Consider the following 18,477-nt stretch of genomic DNA (forward strand, 5'->3'; position numbering starts at 1 on the left):
CGGCTCTTCGGTCCTCCAAAGGTATCTCTCGACGACCAATCCCCTTGCGTCTTTCACATCGATCATGACTATCGTTTCTCTAATATCCTTGGGATTGTTGAGGTGTACCACGTTTAGACTTCTAATGTTGGCAAGAAATGGCAGCACATCAGCAGGGGGTTTTTTTTCTCGGTCGTTGAGCCGCCTTTCTTCTTTCGCATTGCTATCTGCCATTCCCATCGCTATAGGTATGGCTTAGTTCTGTAGTCAAACATGCGGAGCACATCTGATTCAAAATTGCGTAGATTCTCTAAATAATTCGGAAGCGACATCGCCCGAAAGACGACGAGGCGGGTTGGACGTCAGCCACTGGAATATCTGGCAAAAGTCCCGCCCAAACTCTTTCACAAATTTCCGCCATGCAGGTGGATGACATGGGTCCCGTAGTATCAATTTCCATGACACTCTTCGGTGTTTGCGTATGGCACATAGCAGTGCAAGTCTATCGCGTGATGTTTGACTGAGAAGGTCGTCCTCGTTTACACCTACTCTGACCTTCCAGACTGCGCTAGATCCCGGATCAGAGTTCAGAAGTGTGGCAAGTAAATCTAGAAGATCCTCTTCGATTTCACCTGTCGCCAAAATAGCGGTCGGAACTCCCTTCTATTTGCTTGCACATTATGGTCAGGGCAAGGTCGGTATACTTGCATCCGTGTTTCCATCGGACAATTTTCCGGGTTTCTGCAGATGCGGATGCGTAGATCATGTTTCGAAGCTCCCCAGTAAGATTCAGAGACGAGGAGTTGTCAGAGTTTGAAGCATATGAGGAACTTTCGCTGTGAGGCTGATCACCATTGGCTGTAGCGTCCGCAGAATTTGAGGCTGACCCAACAATTGGAATGCCATTTTGCAGCATAACAGAACGCCAGAGATTCGATTAAGTTGGACTGATGCTATAGTTTTGTAAGCATGTCGAAAGATATATAAGACGCCTTATACGATGCAGGGTGTTTGTGACAGTGTTAGTAGCAAACCAATCGATTCGTACGTCGCATGTATGAGTACAGTGATCTTGACGCTTGAATAACGGTTCGTCGAATTCATCCATCTATCTTCTCTTTCTTCGAACCCAATATCACCCACTACAACGCCCAGTTCTTGCCGATTTTCTTCCGCAGGACTCTATCACTCCTTCGACCATTGAAGCTTGTCAAATACCAGCCTTCAACATGCTTGCCTTCCATATCGCAAACATCTGTATTGATAGAGAAGCGATAACCCAACCGATGCAAATCTCCTTGTAGCGCAAAACAGTGCTTCCCAAATTTTGCGACTTCGCCTCAGCCCTCCTGTCTTCTTCTTCACAGTTAAATTCATGCGGGACCTTTGCGCCCCTGGTGGCCTCTCTTCCTCCAGTGGAAGTGAACATCCGAGATATACCCTGACTTCAAATCCTGCAAAAGTCTCCGTCTACACTAGATGTCGAACCTTCTCCCGCACTTTGTAGCGCCTCCACTACGAGGGGTGTTTATGACATCTCGAAACTCTAGAGAATGCCAAATAAGTATCCGAACGAATATTAGGCGTTAGACATATATGAGGGCTCAAGCCTTGAGTTGTAGCCTTTGCTAGCATAAGAGGAAGCATGTTGTACGAGCGGGTTTGCCAGATGCTACAGTTCTCGACGTAAATCTGCACCTTGAGCGGACCGGCTGGCATCGACTCCGGCTGGAAGAAAGTCTTTAAGAAAGCTGGGTAATGGTTCAACGTCACCCAAAGGTTCTGGTACTGGATTGAATTCATGACGGGCCCTTAACAAACAGGTGTCTAGAGGCTATTGAACACCACAAAGCTGACCATGCTAGGATCTTAATCTTTTAGTCTCTATCATTTTAAGTTGAATGCATGACATGTGAATCACACAAACCGTCATCTCAAACATCCTTTTTACTCTCTACCATATCCTAGCGCTGCGGTAGATTATTCGACTTCTTACCAGGGATCACGTGCTCGAGACGGACAGTCGAACGTAGTTCGAGGCTCTCGAGTCCAAGATTGCGGTGGCAAAGCTCAGCGAGGAGCTGGAGGAACGGGTATACATCGGGCCCGTGTGTAATTTTGTTAAGTGGGTCAGTGTCATTTGACATGGCAGATGAGCAAGATGTAACACATTCAGTGGAGCCTGTGTGGAGAAGATAAACATGCTCATATCTTGGTTGACCCCAGCGTCGGCTAGCGAGGACGAACAAGACTAATGGTTTGCGTTTGCTTTTCGGCTGGATCGTCGTAACATACTATGAACGCATAGTGTTACTCGCAATCCTCAGATCTTGCCGCTCGAGCCGTTTGCATATTTTCAAGTAAGAGCACGAACTGGGTTGATAGCGGACTTCATCGCTCCTAGTCGTTTGCCAATAAGTGCATAAGAGACTTCGTTCTGCCCTCGAAGCCACCACCATTTCACCACCAACCACTTCTTCAGATCAATCACATCAACAACAGTCAACATGATGCTTTACTTGATCTATCTGTTTCTCGCCATGCTTGCCCTTGTCGTCGCCAAGGTCCATCATCCGCCACCCCCACCCTTACCCTGCGGCAAGTCCAAAACCTGTGAGCATTGTTGCGGGAAGCATGTTGCCTGCCTCCAGGTAAGATGACGCGCCATTAGTTACTCATGTCCAAGCCAGTATTGACATAAATCTAGTCTTGCAACTTCATGAACCCCAACGGAGGTTATTGCGCCGCGTTATGTGCCAGAAGAAGCTGTACTGAAGGCTGGGCAATCGTGAGCCCGTCTCATCACTTGATCAAGTATAAAGAACTAATACAAATGAAAGTGCAAGACGGATTGCGACCTTCCTTGGTGTGACGAGAAGAACTGGGGAATGCAAGCCGACACCGCAGATGCATCAGTTCCCGGAACAGGCTCGAACATCACGGAGGCCCTCAACAACACTGCGGAAGACTCTCATGAGGGATAGGGCAGCCGAATTTTGAAAGAGAAATATCAGGACAGTCCTGTTTCCTTTGTCGAACAGCCTCTTCCAAATTGATGGCACAGAAGAACTTAGTAGCGAAAGCTAGCTGAAACTTTCTATCGAGGTTATGTCCTTGCACCCGGAAGGTGCTCAGGAACAAGTCAACCGATAGCTGAGATATCTAATGACATTATCGAGAACACACCCACCTACTATGCCTGCGTTTCAGTATTTGCGACAGCGTCCTTTGCGGATATATGCAATAGGAGATTCGCTCGCAATGCCAGGAGCAGCAATATATGACGTCAGAAATTACCATGTCTAGCCTGCTAACCCCACATCAGTTCTATCTTTTCGCCTTTGACCTTCGAGTTGAACCACTCGTATATCTCAACTTTGTCTTGCACAGCCTTCGCGCCGTCCAGCACACCACTTCTCGCCAATCTCTCCGTCGCAAACTGCAGCTCTAGCGTTGCCAGGTTCCTAGCTATACATGCTCGACTGCCTGCTCCAAAAGCGAACCAGTACTTTGACATTTCTTCCGTGGGTTCAAGCCACCTCTCGGGGACAAACGCAGTTGGGTCCGGGAAGATCTTGGCGTTGAAGTGCAATTCGTAGCCCGAGCATCCTACGATCGACGTGGCAGGAAAACAGAACTCCTTGAACGTCCATCCCCCAGCGGGCACGACGTGGGGCAGACGGGTGGGGTTGGCCATACTGATCCGCAAGGCTTCCTTAACAACAGCATTCAAGTAGGGTAGAGCTTGCACTTCTTGCGCATCCGAACCGCGTGCGATATTCTCATCCACTTCTTTCTTTAGCCTCTCATACTTATCAGGGTACACAGCTAGACTCCTCATAATTGTTGCAAGATTCATTCCGGTCGAGTCTGTGCCCGCAAACACAAGATCTTTACACTGAGCTTTGACTTCCGAATCACTGATTCCGACAGCAAGGAGCCGACCTGGATAGGTCAGAGACTTCGGTGTTGTGTTTGCGACGAGGTTGCTGACAAACTTGTCGACCAGTGTCATGCTGTCATCAGTTTCTCGATCCGCCTGCCATTTCGTAATGGCCCATTCCAGCCAAACAAACAAGACGTTTGGCAAGTAAAAGAAGCGCCCAACGGCGACGAAAGCATCCACAAACGCCGATACAGAGAGAGTGGGACCTTGTTCGCTAACGCCATCGTAGTTCTCGCGGAACAGATGAGTCGAAACAGCATCGACAGCCAAGCTCCGCGTCAAGTTCAGCACATTGACCGGTCTCTTGCTTTTGCTTTCAGACTTCAATCTCTCGATCATCCGGTCGACGCATGCCCAAATTGCACTCTCATTTTCCCTCAACGCCTTGGTTGAGAAAAGCGGCATAACAGCCTTTGCCCGCGCAGCGCGATGGTCATGATCTGTGGTGGAAAATATGGTCTTGTGTCCGTCAATGTCGAAGTTTGCGTAGCAATCTGCCTTGGGAAATCCTCCTTTGCTGACATAGATGGGCTGTATGGCATCGGCATCACTAATGTCTACCTCGTTTGGCGAGACCCGGACAAGAGGTCCGTAATAGGCGTGCAGCTCGTGAATGACGCTCGCTTCATCTCCGATGTAGGCATGATAATGAAGCCATAAAGAGGTTATCTTTGGTAGAAGGGGACCTTGGATATGCGACAAGGGATGGGCAAAGATGCGATATAAGGATCGGACGAGTAACAGAGCTAAGGGAGTAAGGAGGATTGTGAGCATTGGGTAGGCTCGCGAAGCACCCAATACAAAGTCAACGAAGGACATCGTGCTGATTGAGTCGTGCTGCTTTCTGATGCGTCTTTGATGTCAGCGCTTTATAGGACTTGTGGTTGGTTGAGTCACCACTGGCAGCATGAGTGGGGTGAATCGGCGCTAGCGGGCATTCGCTGATAAGAGATCGTTCATCGCCAACACGAACTCAACTCCATCACGGTACCAACCCATGTTTCATTGAGAAGTTGCTAAGATGATAGCAAATATGACTCAACGTTGCTCAGGACGCCTTTATAAGATTTTTAATCGTGCCCCTAATAAGTCGTCCACCAACAACTCAGTACTCTGCTACACATTGAGGGACAATACAGAATCACGTCGGTCTAGTTGAGTCTAGATCCCACGGGTTGCTAGTCATGCAAAAATGGAATATTCTGTCTTGCACACGAATTATCAACAGCGAAGGTAGATGCCGCGGCAGTTATCGTCACTCCTACCCGTAACGGGATCGCAACCTTACGACTGATGCGGCAAAAGCGTGATATGCACTTTCTCTTTCTTCTTGAATTCTCTTATTTCAATCGCAACTCAGCACCATAGAAGCTAGAGAACCACACTTCTATCTTAAGCTGCTCAGAGAACTAGATGATCTCGAAATCTTGAATCTCGAGTCGGAAAGCTTTGTACGCGGCGGGCAAGAAGGTTACAAGACCTACGCGCCTGAATTTCTTTTTTTCGACCAGCTCAAGAAAAAGTGCACAACATACAAACTTAGGGTACTGCTCTGTATGGTAGACTACGTCATCCTAGTGGGTGTTAGTCTCAGCGCTCAATACTCGCGTGGTGAATAATTACGATGAATTCCCTTTTCACGAAGTGTTCATTGTGCCAGTAATATCCTTCAGGGATGTTCTTTTGCTTTGCAAGAAAACATGCGTGGGTGTATGTTGTTGTATTGTTATCGAACCGGGCAACCCCCACCACTGCCTTTTCGTAGCCACGCGTACCGTCTATTTCTTGCGTTAGGATATGGACGCCGGGTTTTTTATATTCTTTCTATCCCACGAGTCATAGGAGTCGGAAAACCCATTCAGCTTGAGGTCTTGTACAGTGAAATTTTCTCGCACATAGCTTGGGGCCATTTTGATGGTGCTCAAATGTCCACAAACTTGGAGATGCCCGGCAGGGGTGATGGCCAGTCGTTCTGGCAGTTCCTCTGCCTAATAGATGATGTTTCACCCGAAGCTGGTTTCTTCTGACGGCCATCTCTTAGCACTCTCCATGGCGGCCCAGCTCCATGAAGGCATGGTAGTCAAGCTATCGTCGTCGAAAGATGAGCCTCCATTGAACCAAAGCAGTTGGAACATGAGGTGTTCTTCCCACATGTCGTACTTCGCAATGTGTCGATCTTTTTGATGACCTTGGTATAGTTGACCAATTCCTCTGAGAGCCTCAAAGCGATTTGAGGCAAATGTCAGAGACCTTGTCGTGTACTCTCCAAGCAAATAGGCCCAGTCTTTCAACCGATCGAAACCATGAAACGCTTATCCTGTTGTTGCAAATTCAAGAGATGCAATGTGGCATAAATGTGACCAAACGTTGCGCGAGATAACGCCCTCGAAGCGTCCAGGTTCTTCGGTCAAGGGACTAGCTGCTGGATGGTGATCAATCTTCTTTGTCCTATTTGGCAATTGCGTCATATTAAATGCTCCTCTATATTCCCCAGTCACCTTATACGGTAATTGCAAGACAGTAGAAATGGTACGCTCGTTGACAAAGAGGCCTTCTCTTGAGTCTTTCGCCCCCGAGGCGGCCACAACCAAAGCAGCGTTGTAGTACGCATCTCCCATCTTTACTGCTTCGGAGTGCCAATCCTGGCTATTGCCTTGTATGATGTATAATGCGTCGATCTAAACGTGTCTGATGCCAACGCCTTGGGCAAATCGCAAGGTGTCCTTGAACGCCTTAGGCAGATCTCCGAATGGGATGCCGCCTCGATGGATCTGGCGATTTCCCGATATCATTCGTAGCGGCCGTTTCTCAATAGAACCCCAGCAATGGCTCAAGGCCAGATATCGTCCTTTTTTACCCTTGGTCTCAATCAATTGAATTGAAGGTCGCGAATCGTCTCCTCTAAGCGCGAGAACACGATTTGGCATCGGAGTATCGTCTTACGGTGTGTAATTCTTGTGAGCATTGCACTCGGTCCGCCAGCGCTGAACCAGATCGCATACTTTGTTCATGTGCGGACTAAGAATCGGCGGCCGGTCAATCAGGGTTGCACTTGCCGGACTGCCTGAATATCATCGTCAGGAGAGGGGCACCTATGGGGTTTGATTTACACTCGCCTTCCTCGGTCTATACAACATAGCTCAAACCTTCGTCGTCGAAGAAGTGCTGACCCCAAGTAATAAATACACGTATTTGACAAGGGTCTGCCGGATTAGAGCTGAGTACCATTGTGCTTCTGTATTGTCGAGACACGCCCGGTCCGGATCTCTTCCAATCCGCTATACACACGTGCTGTAAGCGCGGCCAATATCGTTTAAGATTGATGCGCCGCACTCTGTGCTAAGACTCAGACGGAGTAGCAGCACCAATTCGCAAACTTGAGATATATCGCCCTTTTACTAAGGTTTCTGGATCACTTAATAAGGTGCTTCGATGATGGACAGTGTCTTTTGTAAATTTCCCTATGACAGATTCTACGAAGAAAAAAACTGTCCAGGTCTCGCTGTCAACGAGACTGATAGTCCCAAGATGATCTGCGGAGAAAGATCAAAGAAAGCAAGGGCTTTCGGGACTTCCATGTCTCATGACATCAGAGGCAAATATTGCCATCGCACACCTACAACTAAGCCATGGTCCTGCATACCCTCAGAGGCCTATAATTAGAGCATTTGAAGTTATTGATACCCACAGCTGAACCAAGGACCTATATACCTTCAGGGACCTATTATTCGAGCACTCAGGTCTCGCGCCCCTCCTCACTATTCTTCTGCCGTTGAATCGACCACCTCCGCACATACGCTGCGCCAATCGTATTCGACCTCATCACGCCCCGCGGCCTCTCAACCTGTTTCTCACTCAGCGTCCTAACCGGCTGCACCCTCGGTTCAAACCCCTTCTTCTTCCCCAAACTAATGGTCTGCTTAATTCCACCCGCCAATTCCTTCTTCAAGCTCGCAAAGCGCCGGAGCGGGCGCCACGGCTTCGGCCGCTGCTGCTCCTTGTCCCACTCTCTCTCGCGCTCAATAAGGTCCGCAAGATCTTCGGCAGAAGGGCCGTAGATGGGCTCGTTCCCAGTCAGTTTCGTTCCAGTTTGTGACTTGCAGTGAAGGCTTGCGCATTGGTGGAAGGCGGGTGTTGAGTTCCTCCACGAGCCAGGCTGGGCTTCCGGTGGGCTTGTAGACTTCCGGATCGACGATGGACAGTTGACTGTGGTTTAGATAGCGATCTGAACTGCGCCAGGTGCAGTTGCTGCCGGTGGGGCTGGTGTCTGATCCTACGGATTGCATGGCTCGCAGACTGTGGGATGGTTCGATAACGATTGTGGTGGCTCTTGGGGCAGAAGATCTGGATGAGCTCTTGGTTGATTCGCTGCATGTTCGCACGGGGGCGACAAGGTCCAGCAGTTGTGTTTCATCGTGGGTGGTCTCAGGGTTTGATGATGGGACTCCAGTTGCTGAGAAAGATGTCGACGTGGACCGAGGGCTTGATGATAGAGACAGTGGACATCTCTTCGGCTTGTAAGTACGAGGCTTCGATCCGAAAGAGAAAGGCAAGCTCTTGGTCGCATACGCTGGATGAGGTCTGATTGAAGAGGAATCCGGTGTTACACTTCGCTGCAAGGGCCTCCTAGACCCTAGAGATGGCAAGCGAGGCCGAGGCAGAGATATTGGCATGGTGACTGCGACCTTCGTTATCTGTGCGACGTTGAAAATTCGCTTTCATGGTAGGTTTCGGTGTCTGAGTTCATTCGTATCGCTTGTCTGCCCCCAGCGAAAAGTCGGTAGTCATAAACTGGCCCAAGTGCTCCTTGATGTTCAAAAGCAAACCATGCTGCCCATTGTCCGCAATCGGAAGCCCTTGTTAGAGCCTGATAAGGTGCTCGGATGCTTTCGTGATGCAGAGCCACGACTTACCCAACTGGGCATATTATCATGATTATGTAGCGTGTCCAGCTTCCATGACCTTGATAGGCTGATCCAGCATTTTCGTTCAATAGAAAACCATTGTTCTTATGGTTGAAAGCGGGGTGTACCAACCAAAGCGTGTCGGACGGGCAACGAAGGAGGTGGACTGAGGGGATCCGGAATATCCGTACAGATAGGCATTGTTAAACAGTGAACTGTTTACACGCAGAGAAGTTGTCACCTCCCGCCATGTCATTCGGTTAGGGCATCTCAGCCTCGCCCTTATTCAGTTACCTAAAGAGATTCGACCGTTCGAGATTCAAGTTTGGTGTCTTATTTGACGTTGGTCATACTTTGGGACAGATAGATCAGGTGAAAATTGCCGAACCACTTCGGTACATAGTGCTAGTATCAATCTCTGCCCGCAAAGTCTTGGCCGATAGAAAAACTACTCACAGTTAGTGAGACACGATTGCGCATGGAAGGCGGAAGGACTGACAAACCTTACTAACGAGGACTGTCAGCGCGGAAAGATCACCCCTTCTGCCCTTGAAGAGCTTGGCTTACACATGCAAATGCTATGAAACGACGAGTGAGGTGTTTGTAAAACGTATATTTGAACTTTTCATAAGAGGGATGCTACGAAAATACATGGCTCGCACGTAATGCACTGATTCTATCTACATCGCACAAGCAAAGGCTCCATGCATGTGAGGGCAATGCTGACCGGAAGGAAGATTTACACCGAAGGTGACACACAAAATCCGTCCAAACAATCTAATCTGCGTTGTCTCGCGGGAGACAACCGATTGAAATCCTCATGCTGTCCTATGCTAGCTTCTTCTATTGGTGATGTTGTGGCCGTGATTTGCTTGCACCAGGCAAACGCCCGTACTGTACGGAAACATGTCTAATGCTTTTTCTGAGTATTCTGAAGGGGAATCGTAATGTGTCCGCCGGAGTTTTCGTGATGTTAATAGAAATGTCACCCAAAATCAGCCCTTAGAACTCCGATGAAAATGCAAAGCTCAGCAAAACCACGTGATTGCTGAGCAAATCATCCTTGATGATTGTGATGGTTGATTTAGTTATTCGAGATGATGATATGTATAACGTCGTTTCGTAATGGTACACCAATGATACAGTGTTGGGGTTGCGGGAGCCGAGGCTCATTGATCGGGATATTTGTTTCGAGCGCTGTTCGTGGATCTTGATGCGAGGGGCGCAGGGTTTGGATATCGGGGTGGAACGTATTGTGGATCTGGTGTTGCAGAAGCAGGCTCGTCTTGTATAGGCGTGAAGAGACGCCGCATGTTGAGGGTAAGGTCGGCCAGCGCATAGTCGTCAGCGACAGTATTGATTGACCCCACGTCAATGCCTTTCTGAGCGGAATCAGAAGCAACGTAATTTCGGATTTGTTTAAGCAAATGGAAGACCTGTCTGCAACGAAGGTCTGCAGGCGCAGCCCATTCCTGAGGTCGAGAATTGCGAAGGAAAATCTGAGCAAGGAAATAGTAATGAACACCGTCCCTGCAAAAACCGGTTCGTGGCTGGTTGTTTGGAAACTGAATAGCCAGATCGGTGTCCCAGATCTTCTTCCATGAATCGAGGGCATTGAACGTAGATCGGAGTAGCTGCTGTGCTTGCTCGTTGATGGCTTTTGGTGGGGTTGCAGATCCGTCAGGCGGTGTGCTTGTGCCGCTTACGGAACCTCGACTGAGGAGCTGTCGCTGGGTGTTGTAGATCTGGTTGTGGAGAGCATGGATGAGTACTAGAAGGAGATTAGTATGACGTTGCAAGCATAGTGCTGGGATCACGTACTGAATTTCCCGAACACGTTGGTCGCCCGCTCAGGGAATCGGCCATGTCCGGCTCCATACAGGACTTGCAATGCTTCCTCAATACCCAACTGCTTTGCTCGCCGGCTGCCTGACACGTTGTTTATCTGCGCTGCCTGCCCTCTCAGGCCTAGTGCACTGGCACAGTCCTCAGCAGTTCTTGCTTCCCAGGCCGCATCGTCTGCCGGTAATGGAATCTTGAAGTCGTGCACGTCGAATTGTGGCTGGGTGTTAAAAAATATAGTCGAGCAGGCGTCAAGCAGGAGAATGTCGCACATCAGTCGTGTGCGCTTCTCATTTTCGATCCATGTTGCCCAATTCCACGTGTTGACTTCATCTCCAGTTACTGGTCCTGGCTGGTGCAGTGCGCTCGAGTTCGGGTGTCCACGTGGTAGAGGACGTAGCAAGCCAGCACGACGGGCGATGCTGGCAATCGTGCCGAATTCTTCGCGAACTTGCTGCCGTTGTTTCTGAGATCCGTGCCAAAGGAATATAGCGTGGAGTAACATAAGAGATTGCAATTCTTCAATGTGTGCAGGAGTCAATTGGAAAAGGTCACCGGTATGCTGCTCAGCCTGGGATAGTTTGCAAATTTGACTGGATCTCACAACAGCTGCGCGGACAATGTCCATCAGCCAGCGGACATCCTTTGCATCAACCCTGTCCGAGTAAACAGCACCGATGCAGCACATGGCCAAAACCAAACCAAGAGTGGCGGTAAGCGGGTCGAAAGTTGGCGCGTGGACCAGGGGCCAATGGGCGTGGTAGTGTCGATATTCATGTAAAAATGCCCTCACATTATCACCCGCCAAGCATCCTCTAAGCATGTTGTAGGCATCCGCCTCTTTCGAGCCAGGAGTCAAAGATGCCGCGTTCGGAAAGCAAAAGGCCACAAGCGACTCCGTCTTTTGCTGCAGGGGGTTGGTCATAGGCCGATCAAGGAACCAGTTGTCAACGGCGGAAGATGGGTCGACAAAACCGGGAGTGGGCGAGAATAGCCCCAACAATGTATCATTTGGTGTATCATCTGATGTCTAGAAGGGGCCGGTCAGAACCGAAGGAGATTGTTTTTGGTATGGGCCACCTGCCGTACTGGAAGTCATAAGATGCGAGGCTTCATTGAACGTACCATTCCGCCACAGCGAGCTGTCTTGTCCATTAGACAAGCCCTCTACGTTGGGCAACGACTGAACCCCATAGTTGCTCGCGTCCGCGCCCTCTGTCTTGACCGGCATTCCGTTGTTCGACATGGCGTTGTTAGCAGCTGCAGCCGCAGGATGCTCGTAGTTGTAGTGGTTGTTACCGCCGTTCACGGCAGACGCGTTCTGGTTCTGTTGTGCCGCGTAGTCATTGGACAAGCCATCCGGCCGAAAGTCGTTGAAATTCAGACCGCGGTTCTGGAACTCGAGCTGAGACATGCTGCGCCTGTTCTCGTTGTCCATGCCGCTGGCGGGCCGTATCAGGCTGTTTGACCGCGAAGTGCGCGCTGACATGGATTGGTGGTTTGCGATGGAAGGCAAGCTGTCGTTGAAACCATTAGGTCCTACAGGCGGCATCTGCGGCATACCCATTGAATAACCGCCATCTGAGTATGGCATGGAGGTGTTGGGCATGTTATGCAGATACGAGTTTTGCTCTGGACCGGTGGGCTGCCTGTTCTTGAGGTGGTTCTGCGCGTGCTGCAGGTGATTCGCACCAGTAGGGTTACCCCTCCGGATCGAGCACTTTTGGAAATGGCGCTTCAGGATGTCACTCCTGCTGAAAGTGTCTTTGCAAAGATGGCAAGAATAAGGACGCTCGCCGGTATCTGGAAGCGTTAGCGCGAGACCATGGTACATGAGACATTTGACTTACGGCGGAGTAGATGGCGCTTCAGGTGCTTCAAGTGCAAATACGTTTTGTTACAATGCGGGCACTCATATTTACCCTCGGCGTTCTTGGTTGCATTTGTGGGTGTCTTGCCCGCCGCAGGAGCGGGCCGGCCAGGATGCGTAGGCAGAACACCGCGTCGTCCCTGCTGTCCAACAACATGCAGCGGCTCGGGCTCCTGGTTTGCAAGCACTGGAGGGTGAGGATATAAGGACGGGTGCGTCAGACCCATTCCTTGCGTCGGCGCGAGTTGGTGTGAGTTGGAGTGGGCGCCTGCCGTAGACAGAGGCGGGGCCTGCGAGTACGCGGACGACATGGGCATGTACGAGGACGGCGAGGGCTGGAGAGGCCGCAGCGGCGGGTGAGCCATGCTGGCACTGCCATTGGGCGCAGAGGTTACAGGCGTGTGAGGCGTCTGAGGGTTGCTATTGTGGCCGCCGTACGACATGGGTGCATACGGCGCAGCATTGTGGAGCGGCGGTAGTACTGGCAGCTGGTTCTGCGCGCCGTTATAGGACTGCTGGTTCAGCGACTGGTACTGTGGCATGCCACCAGGCTGGCGGAAGCGGTCTCCATGATCCATTCTCAAGCAGATGTGGCGGGGATGGTGGGTTGGGAAATGTCGATGAATGCGCGACCAATGGGTGTTGTTGGTGGTGTCCTCATCCGTTGTAGCTCAGGTCCGGCTGGTGGTCGTGACAGCTGCTGGTGTGCCGAGGGGAGACACAAGCAACGACAGTAACACGTCTGGAGCGCGTGTCGACGAGAAGCTTTGTGGAGCCGTGGGGGTAGGCTGGTGATGGGCAGTCGATGCGCGGCTGGTTACCCAAGTGGAGTTGAGGTTCCCACAAGTTCGCGGAGAGGGCAAGAGGGATGGTGTGGTGTAGTGTGGCAAGCGATGGGTCCTGCTGAGAAATGTGTAGTGGTGAGGAATCTTGTCTTGCGCTACTGGAGGAGTTTGTCTGGCGCTTCGCGTGCCGCGCGAGTGACAAGGGCGTTATGGATCGGCGGCCCACTCACCCTTGAGGCTCAACCGATAAGTGCGGATAGTCCAAGTGGAGTCGTCGAAACGCAAGGCTTCCAGGAACAGTTGCAGGATACTTGACCACGGAAGAGAGCCGAAAGGTGCAGTTGGGAAGACGGGTGCAGTGAGCGCAAACGAGTACCTGGAAGAGCTTGCTAGGCAGAGCTCGGCGGAAAATTTGAGCGAGATGCTCGCGAGCGGATTCCGCGCTGTAACCTGATTTCCGCACTGCTTATCGCCGGAGCTTGCCGGAGGCTGGGAAGGATAAGTTGAGAATTAATCCTGTGTCGGATGTGAAAGGTGAGTGGGAAATGGGAGGGGAGGCGGAAACGGCTAGAGATTTTCAGTCGCGAGATCTGTCGTGCCAATGGCGTCGGGGCCTGCTACAACTGACAGGATTGGCAAGTTTAGGAAAGAGCGACCCCGGGACGTGGGAGATGGTCCGGGCACGTGATAAGTACTGAGTTTTCAAAGGTCCTCCGGCATGCTAGTAGTATCGAAGCCGTTGGTGCCATGAGAAGATGCTCGGTCGCAGTGACGACAGAGGGTCGCTAGCACAATGATGCACAATAGGCGCCCGACCGCCTGCACACATATCTTGGGTGTTCAAACACATGATATTATTATCAAGTACGCGCCTGTTGCGCGGACCTGAGTCGTGCATTGTTCAGCTTGTATCCTCCCATCAGACTGACGCCTCTACAGCGTTTCGTGCGTCCCTCCGTACGAGCTGTCGAACAGATATCCTTACACAATACTCCTACCATCATCTCTCTCTTCATTACCCATGCCAATGCTGCACAACGCCCACGATGCCCGGCCACGCCTTGCCCCAAACAGCATGCCATCGCATCGGATCGGAGTCCCAGCGAGTGACAGCAACTCACCCGAGCCCAGTCCCGAGCGAGGCCGAGCTTCGAGTTGTGCTGGCGGCTGTGGCTTGTAAACCTTACCAGGGTGGTGTGCTAACTCCGGTTCCCATCAAAGACGTGAAAGCTTCCGGTGAACGCCCGCGTTTTGCTTCTTCTTCATAAAACTTCGGCTATCCTTCTGCGGCTGGTACTCCAGATTGCGCATTGTTGGTGCTATGGGATGCTTTGAGACATTCGAGCGTTCGTGCTGTCTCAGCCGCCGAGAGCGTGCGGATGTTGAGCGAAAAGTTCTCAATGTGCGTGACGTATCGCCGCCTAATGCGGCCTGTTAGGCAAGGACCCCTGCATGGGCCGGCAAAGATCTCGGCTTGTGCAACCCTCGATTGAATTTTGAAGCCACTGGTCCTTGAAACTGCTCTTCCAGAATGATGCACAGAAGCAGCGCCAGCACCTTGATCCCCGAGCGAAACAGCTGCTGCTGCAAGTTGACATGGAGCGCTAACACGTCTCGCAGGCTGTTCGAATGTTGAGCTAGTTACGCAATCTACGCTATGCCGCCCAGGGTTTGCTGAATGTTGAATTCAGCGCCGGCCAGTGAGCTTGCGTGCTGGCAAGCTGATCGTGAGCATGCTAAAAGTGGCATGCCGAGCGCCGCGGCTGACTCGTCACTCGACAGCAGGATGTGACACATCCGGTGTTCTTACCCTGGGCCGAGCACGACTGAGGTCACATCATCCAGAAGCTTTTTGCTCAAGTTCGTTGTTCACGTTGCATTTGTCGCGGCTTGGCAGTCTCTAGTAAATCAATCGCTGCGCCTAGATACGGCCGATGCTGCCGCATGCGACGACGAGGCGTCGCCGGCGATATTGCCGCTTTGGTGCGATAGGGAATTCTTCGCCCTGCCGTTGTCTGCGTGTTGGTCCTGGTTGGCAAGTTGTGAATAATGACGATGGAAAAGAGCAGATCCGGCCCCCACGTGTTTCCTCGTCCTAATCACGCATGGCTGCGCAGATGCAGGCACCTCATCTTCCCGTTTGTCCGCCCGAGACGCCAGGAGATGAAGGTGTTTCCAAGTGGCTGACAAGACTGTTGGATGCCACTGGCGCTGCCCACTTGCCCTGCATGTGTTCTGCATGTGAATCTGCGGAGATGTGACGAGCAGTGCTGAGAGATCTTGAGAGATGTCAGAATAAGCTCAGTCCCACACGACGCGGGAGCACTGGGGCTGACTGATAGATTTCGGCAACGCAGTGTGTGGCCCCTCTTTTACTACAGCCTGATCCTGCAACGTCCCAGGCAGGGAACAACGGCGAGGAGACGGGAAATGTCGTGCAGCTTTCGCGCCCGCTACACCTGCCTGCCTGCCTGGGCATCCAAACACGTACATATTCCGTTTGAAACTCGGGGTCACGTATTGCCAGCGTGGTTGCGCCACGCTGGCCTCGAGGCTGAAAGTCGGTGAGGCGCTGACAGTGATTATCCTCCCGGCGCAGAGGTACGAGCTGGGATGGCTGGTGAAACTTTGCCTGACCTGGTTGTCTGCACATGCTGGCCGAAGTTAGGCGGGTGAGTAGCTCCGCCTGTCGGGTTTCGAGTTGGAGTGACTCGTGACGAGGCCGGAGATGACGCCGCAAATGGAGTTTTGTGCATGCTGTTGCTTGCAACGTCAGAGCCTGCTCGACGTTGGTTTTGAGATGCGACAGGGTCTTGCGAATCCACTTCTCACGTGAGTCGTGACAGGAACGCGATGTGCGCACACACTCAGTCCATGCCTTTGTGTAGCGAGCCATTTGGATGTCTCACCGGACGGCACGCTTACATGCATCCAATGACTGCACGGCACGTGCCGATCTTCATCTGTGGACGCAGTAACGGGCTCTCTTCTCTCGTACTTCGGCCTCGGCGCGTCGAGCTCCCTTCGTCCTTGTAGTATGAATAATCGGCGCGACGAAATGACCTGTATCTGAGTAAGAGTAGATAAGGTTTCGTGTTCCGTGGGATGTATCGCAAGAGCGTTCAATTTTATTTTTTCGAAGTTCCGCGCGTCGGAGAGTCGGGGTGCGCATGTCCGACGGTCGTGAAGTACAGGCGGACATGCGCTCCGCTTTCAAGACGGCTGTAGTTTGTTCCAGCGAATGCTGAAGACGTCAATCGATGAAGAAGCGTGGCCCTGCGTACTCACAAATATCGTGGTGGTGCGCTGGGCGCAGACCGTCGAGCTTTCTAGAAGCCTCACAAAAGTAGGCTAGAACATCATCATAATTTCTAAAGGCAGACACCCTCTGAGTTGCAAGCCACGTAAACATCCATGAAGTCAATGACCAGATTTGCAACTATCCAAAGGAAATTCCTTCTTCGTACTCGATTTACCACAACTTCCTTCAACCTCAAAAAATCACCATCCACTTTCCGCAGAATGTCTTCTTCAGCAGATCAACCAAACCAGCCAAAACCCAAGAATGAATCACAGCAAAACCCCTCCAACACCTCACAAGAGCAAACAAGACCTCTCCCACTCCCCAGCCCCTCGGACGAATCCGACACAACCAGACTCGACATGTCCGGCGGCAGCAGTACCGTCAAACTAGACCACATGGGCCCGTTGGTGGTCAACAAGGACGGCACGCTATCGCGCATCAGCAACTGGGGGGAGATGAGCGAGATTGAACGGCAGAACACGCTGAGGGTGTTGGGGAAGAGGAATATGTTGAGGAGGGAGGCGTTGGAGAAGGAGGGGAGGGAGGAGAAGCAGGGGGAATAGGAGGGAAGTAGAGGGAGGACCAGGTACTGTGAAACAAACAGCATGCGGTTCAAAGATTCTAGACTGGGATCATCGGAGGACGAGTTGAAAGGTTGAGGGCATAGTCAACGAGCAAAAATGGAAGCAAAGGCACAGAGGTTGCAATGGTAGTACACGGGTTGATTTTCTGCTATATACACGGCCAACAAAAGCATCAATCAGCCCATAGCTTCTAAGTAGTACCTGTGTGTGTGTTGCGCTCAAAGTATGACCACTGGCCTTCTGGTGCAGATTCCTCGAGTGGCTCCCAGCTGTGCTAGGTCAGTATAGACTCATGTTCTTGAAAGCATCAAGAATACTCACACCTTGCTCTTGATCATATCATCGACCAACTTGTGCTCGCCCTCAGCGACCTGGATGACCTCTTCGATCAGACCAGCTCCCAGCTTGCTCTCCAGATCAGATATCCTGTGCACCATGTCAGCTTGGCCCTTCAGTCTTTGCAATTTCCGAAACATACGCATCAGTGGTGTACTGCGGCTCCGGGTCAAACTTGACTTGCGAGAAGACTCGCTCGGGGCTGTAGTTGACGTCGCCCTTCATTTTCTTGGCGTGGGGCAGACGCTCCTTTGCAGAGCGGATGCCCTCTGGAAATGACTGCACGACCTCTCCGTCCCACTCTGCCATGGTTGAGCGCTCATCGACTTCCTGGACCCTTGGGAGGACCAGAGTCGCGCCGCCGCTTGTGTGCTTGATGAGCTTCACAAGACCTGGGTCTTTTTCCATCTGCGCCTTGATCTTGTCCTCCCACTCCTCCCATCCTGCGGGCTTGGACTGTTCGACAATGGCGAGGCGGTGCTTGGTGAGGGCTTCGGTGGACTGGCGGTAGACGGACGACTCGGGGATCTGCTTGAGCTTGTCGAGGGTCGAGGTGTAGTGGTGCAGCAGGGTCGAGCGCGGTGACGGGTGTGTGAGGAGGCCTGTCAGACCCGTGGGGGCGCCGGCCTCGAGGAACTGGCCGGGCTTGACGCTGGCGAAGAGCCGTGCAGCTGCTCTCATGGTGGGTGGTCGTGTGCGCGTGGTGTGGCGGACTCAATGGGCAAATGGATTATCGATGCCGTCAACGGTTGGCGATGCGGTTGCGCCTGCCAAGCGCTGCGGAGATGATCCCTGTCACTCGGGCATCGCGGTCCCTTTGGCAAGCACGCCTCTTTTGGAACTCTGTCCCCTGGCAGCGACAACCCCTCTGACGCCGTCCACGCCGCCTGTGACACGCCGCCATCGCTCGAGGGCCGACTACCGACT

General features: G+C 51.8%; 10 protein-coding genes across 10 annotated transcripts; 2 read left to right on the top strand and 8 right to left on the bottom strand.

Moving 5' to 3' along the window:
• Window positions 1-1,806: 1,806 nt before the first annotated feature.
• SNOG_12747 (hypothetical protein) lies at window positions 1,807-2,126 on the bottom strand (the record flags this gene model as incomplete). The annotated part of the gene is made up of 2 exons (XM_001802915.1): window positions 1,807-1,847; window positions 1,976-2,126. 2 exons carry the CDS (start codon window positions 2,124-2,126, stop codon window positions 1,807-1,809), a joined length of 192 nt encoding a protein of 63 aa, XP_001802967.1.
• Window positions 2,127-2,486: 360 nt separating this feature from the next.
• Window positions 2,487-2,963, top strand: SNOG_12748 (hypothetical protein; the record flags this gene model as incomplete). Its single annotated transcript, XM_001802916.1, has 2 exons — window positions 2,487-2,630; window positions 2,820-2,963. 2 exons carry the CDS (start codon window positions 2,487-2,489, stop codon window positions 2,961-2,963), a joined length of 288 nt encoding a protein of 95 aa, XP_001802968.1.
• A 326-nt stretch (window positions 2,964-3,289) lies between these two features.
• SNOG_12749 (hypothetical protein) lies at window positions 3,290-4,744 on the bottom strand (the record flags this gene model as incomplete). The annotated part of the gene is made up of 1 exon (XM_001802917.1): window positions 3,290-4,744. The coding sequence occupies one exon, from the start codon at window positions 4,742-4,744 to the stop codon at window positions 3,290-3,292; it is 1,455 nt and encodes a 484-aa protein (XP_001802969.1).
• Window positions 4,745-5,846: 1,102 nt separating this feature from the next.
• SNOG_12750 (hypothetical protein) lies at window positions 5,847-6,078 on the bottom strand (the record flags this gene model as incomplete). The annotated part of the gene is given in 2 exon segments (XM_001802918.1): window positions 5,847-5,913; window positions 5,933-6,078. 2 exon segments carry the CDS (start codon window positions 6,076-6,078, stop codon window positions 5,847-5,849), a joined length of 213 nt encoding a protein of 70 aa, XP_001802970.1.
• A 159-nt stretch (window positions 6,079-6,237) lies between these two features.
• Window positions 6,238-6,543, bottom strand: SNOG_12751 (hypothetical protein; the record flags this gene model as incomplete). The annotated part of the gene is made up of 2 exons (XM_001802919.1): window positions 6,238-6,373; window positions 6,431-6,543. The coding sequence occupies 2 exons, from the start codon at window positions 6,541-6,543 to the stop codon at window positions 6,238-6,240; spliced, it is 249 nt and encodes an 82-aa protein (XP_001802971.1).
• A 1,118-nt stretch (window positions 6,544-7,661) lies between these two features.
• SNOG_12752 (hypothetical protein) lies at window positions 7,662-8,598 on the bottom strand (the record flags this gene model as incomplete). Its single annotated transcript, XM_001802920.1, has 2 exons — window positions 7,662-7,988; window positions 8,023-8,598. 2 exons carry the CDS (start codon window positions 8,596-8,598, stop codon window positions 7,662-7,664), a joined length of 903 nt encoding a protein of 300 aa, XP_001802972.1.
• Window positions 8,599-8,668: 70 nt separating this feature from the next.
• SNOG_12753 (hypothetical protein) lies at window positions 8,669-8,850 on the bottom strand (the record flags this gene model as incomplete). The annotated part of the gene is made up of 2 exons (XM_001802921.1): window positions 8,669-8,755; window positions 8,839-8,850. 2 exons carry the CDS (start codon window positions 8,848-8,850, stop codon window positions 8,669-8,671), a joined length of 99 nt encoding a protein of 32 aa, XP_001802973.1.
• A 1,148-nt stretch (window positions 8,851-9,998) lies between these two features.
• SNOG_12754 (hypothetical protein) lies at window positions 9,999-13,119 on the bottom strand (the record flags this gene model as incomplete). The annotated part of the gene is made up of 5 exons (XM_001802922.1): window positions 9,999-10,600; window positions 10,651-11,242; window positions 11,276-11,701; window positions 11,756-12,422; window positions 12,563-13,119. The coding sequence occupies 5 exons, from the start codon at window positions 13,117-13,119 to the stop codon at window positions 9,999-10,001; spliced, it is 2,844 nt and encodes a 947-aa protein (XP_001802974.1).
• A 3,729-nt stretch (window positions 13,120-16,848) lies between these two features.
• SNOG_12755 (hypothetical protein) lies at window positions 16,849-17,193 on the top strand (the record flags this gene model as incomplete). Its single annotated transcript, XM_001802923.1, has 1 exon — window positions 16,849-17,193. The coding sequence occupies one exon, from the start codon at window positions 16,849-16,851 to the stop codon at window positions 17,191-17,193; it is 345 nt and encodes a 114-aa protein (XP_001802975.1).
• A 211-nt stretch (window positions 17,194-17,404) lies between these two features.
• SNOG_12756 (hypothetical protein) lies at window positions 17,405-18,231 on the bottom strand (the record flags this gene model as incomplete). The annotated part of the gene is made up of 3 exons (XM_001802924.1): window positions 17,405-17,483; window positions 17,536-17,670; window positions 17,693-18,231. The coding sequence occupies 3 exons, from the start codon at window positions 18,229-18,231 to the stop codon at window positions 17,405-17,407; spliced, it is 753 nt and encodes a 250-aa protein (XP_001802976.1).
• Between the last annotated feature and the right edge of the window lie 246 nt (window positions 18,232-18,477).

This window comes from Parastagonospora nodorum (assembly GCF_000146915.1).
Source record: "Parastagonospora nodorum SN15 chromosome Unknown scaffold_23, whole genome shotgun sequence".
In the NCBI taxonomy this organism is placed as follows: Eukaryota; Fungi; Ascomycota; class Dothideomycetes; order Pleosporales; family Phaeosphaeriaceae; genus Parastagonospora; species Parastagonospora nodorum.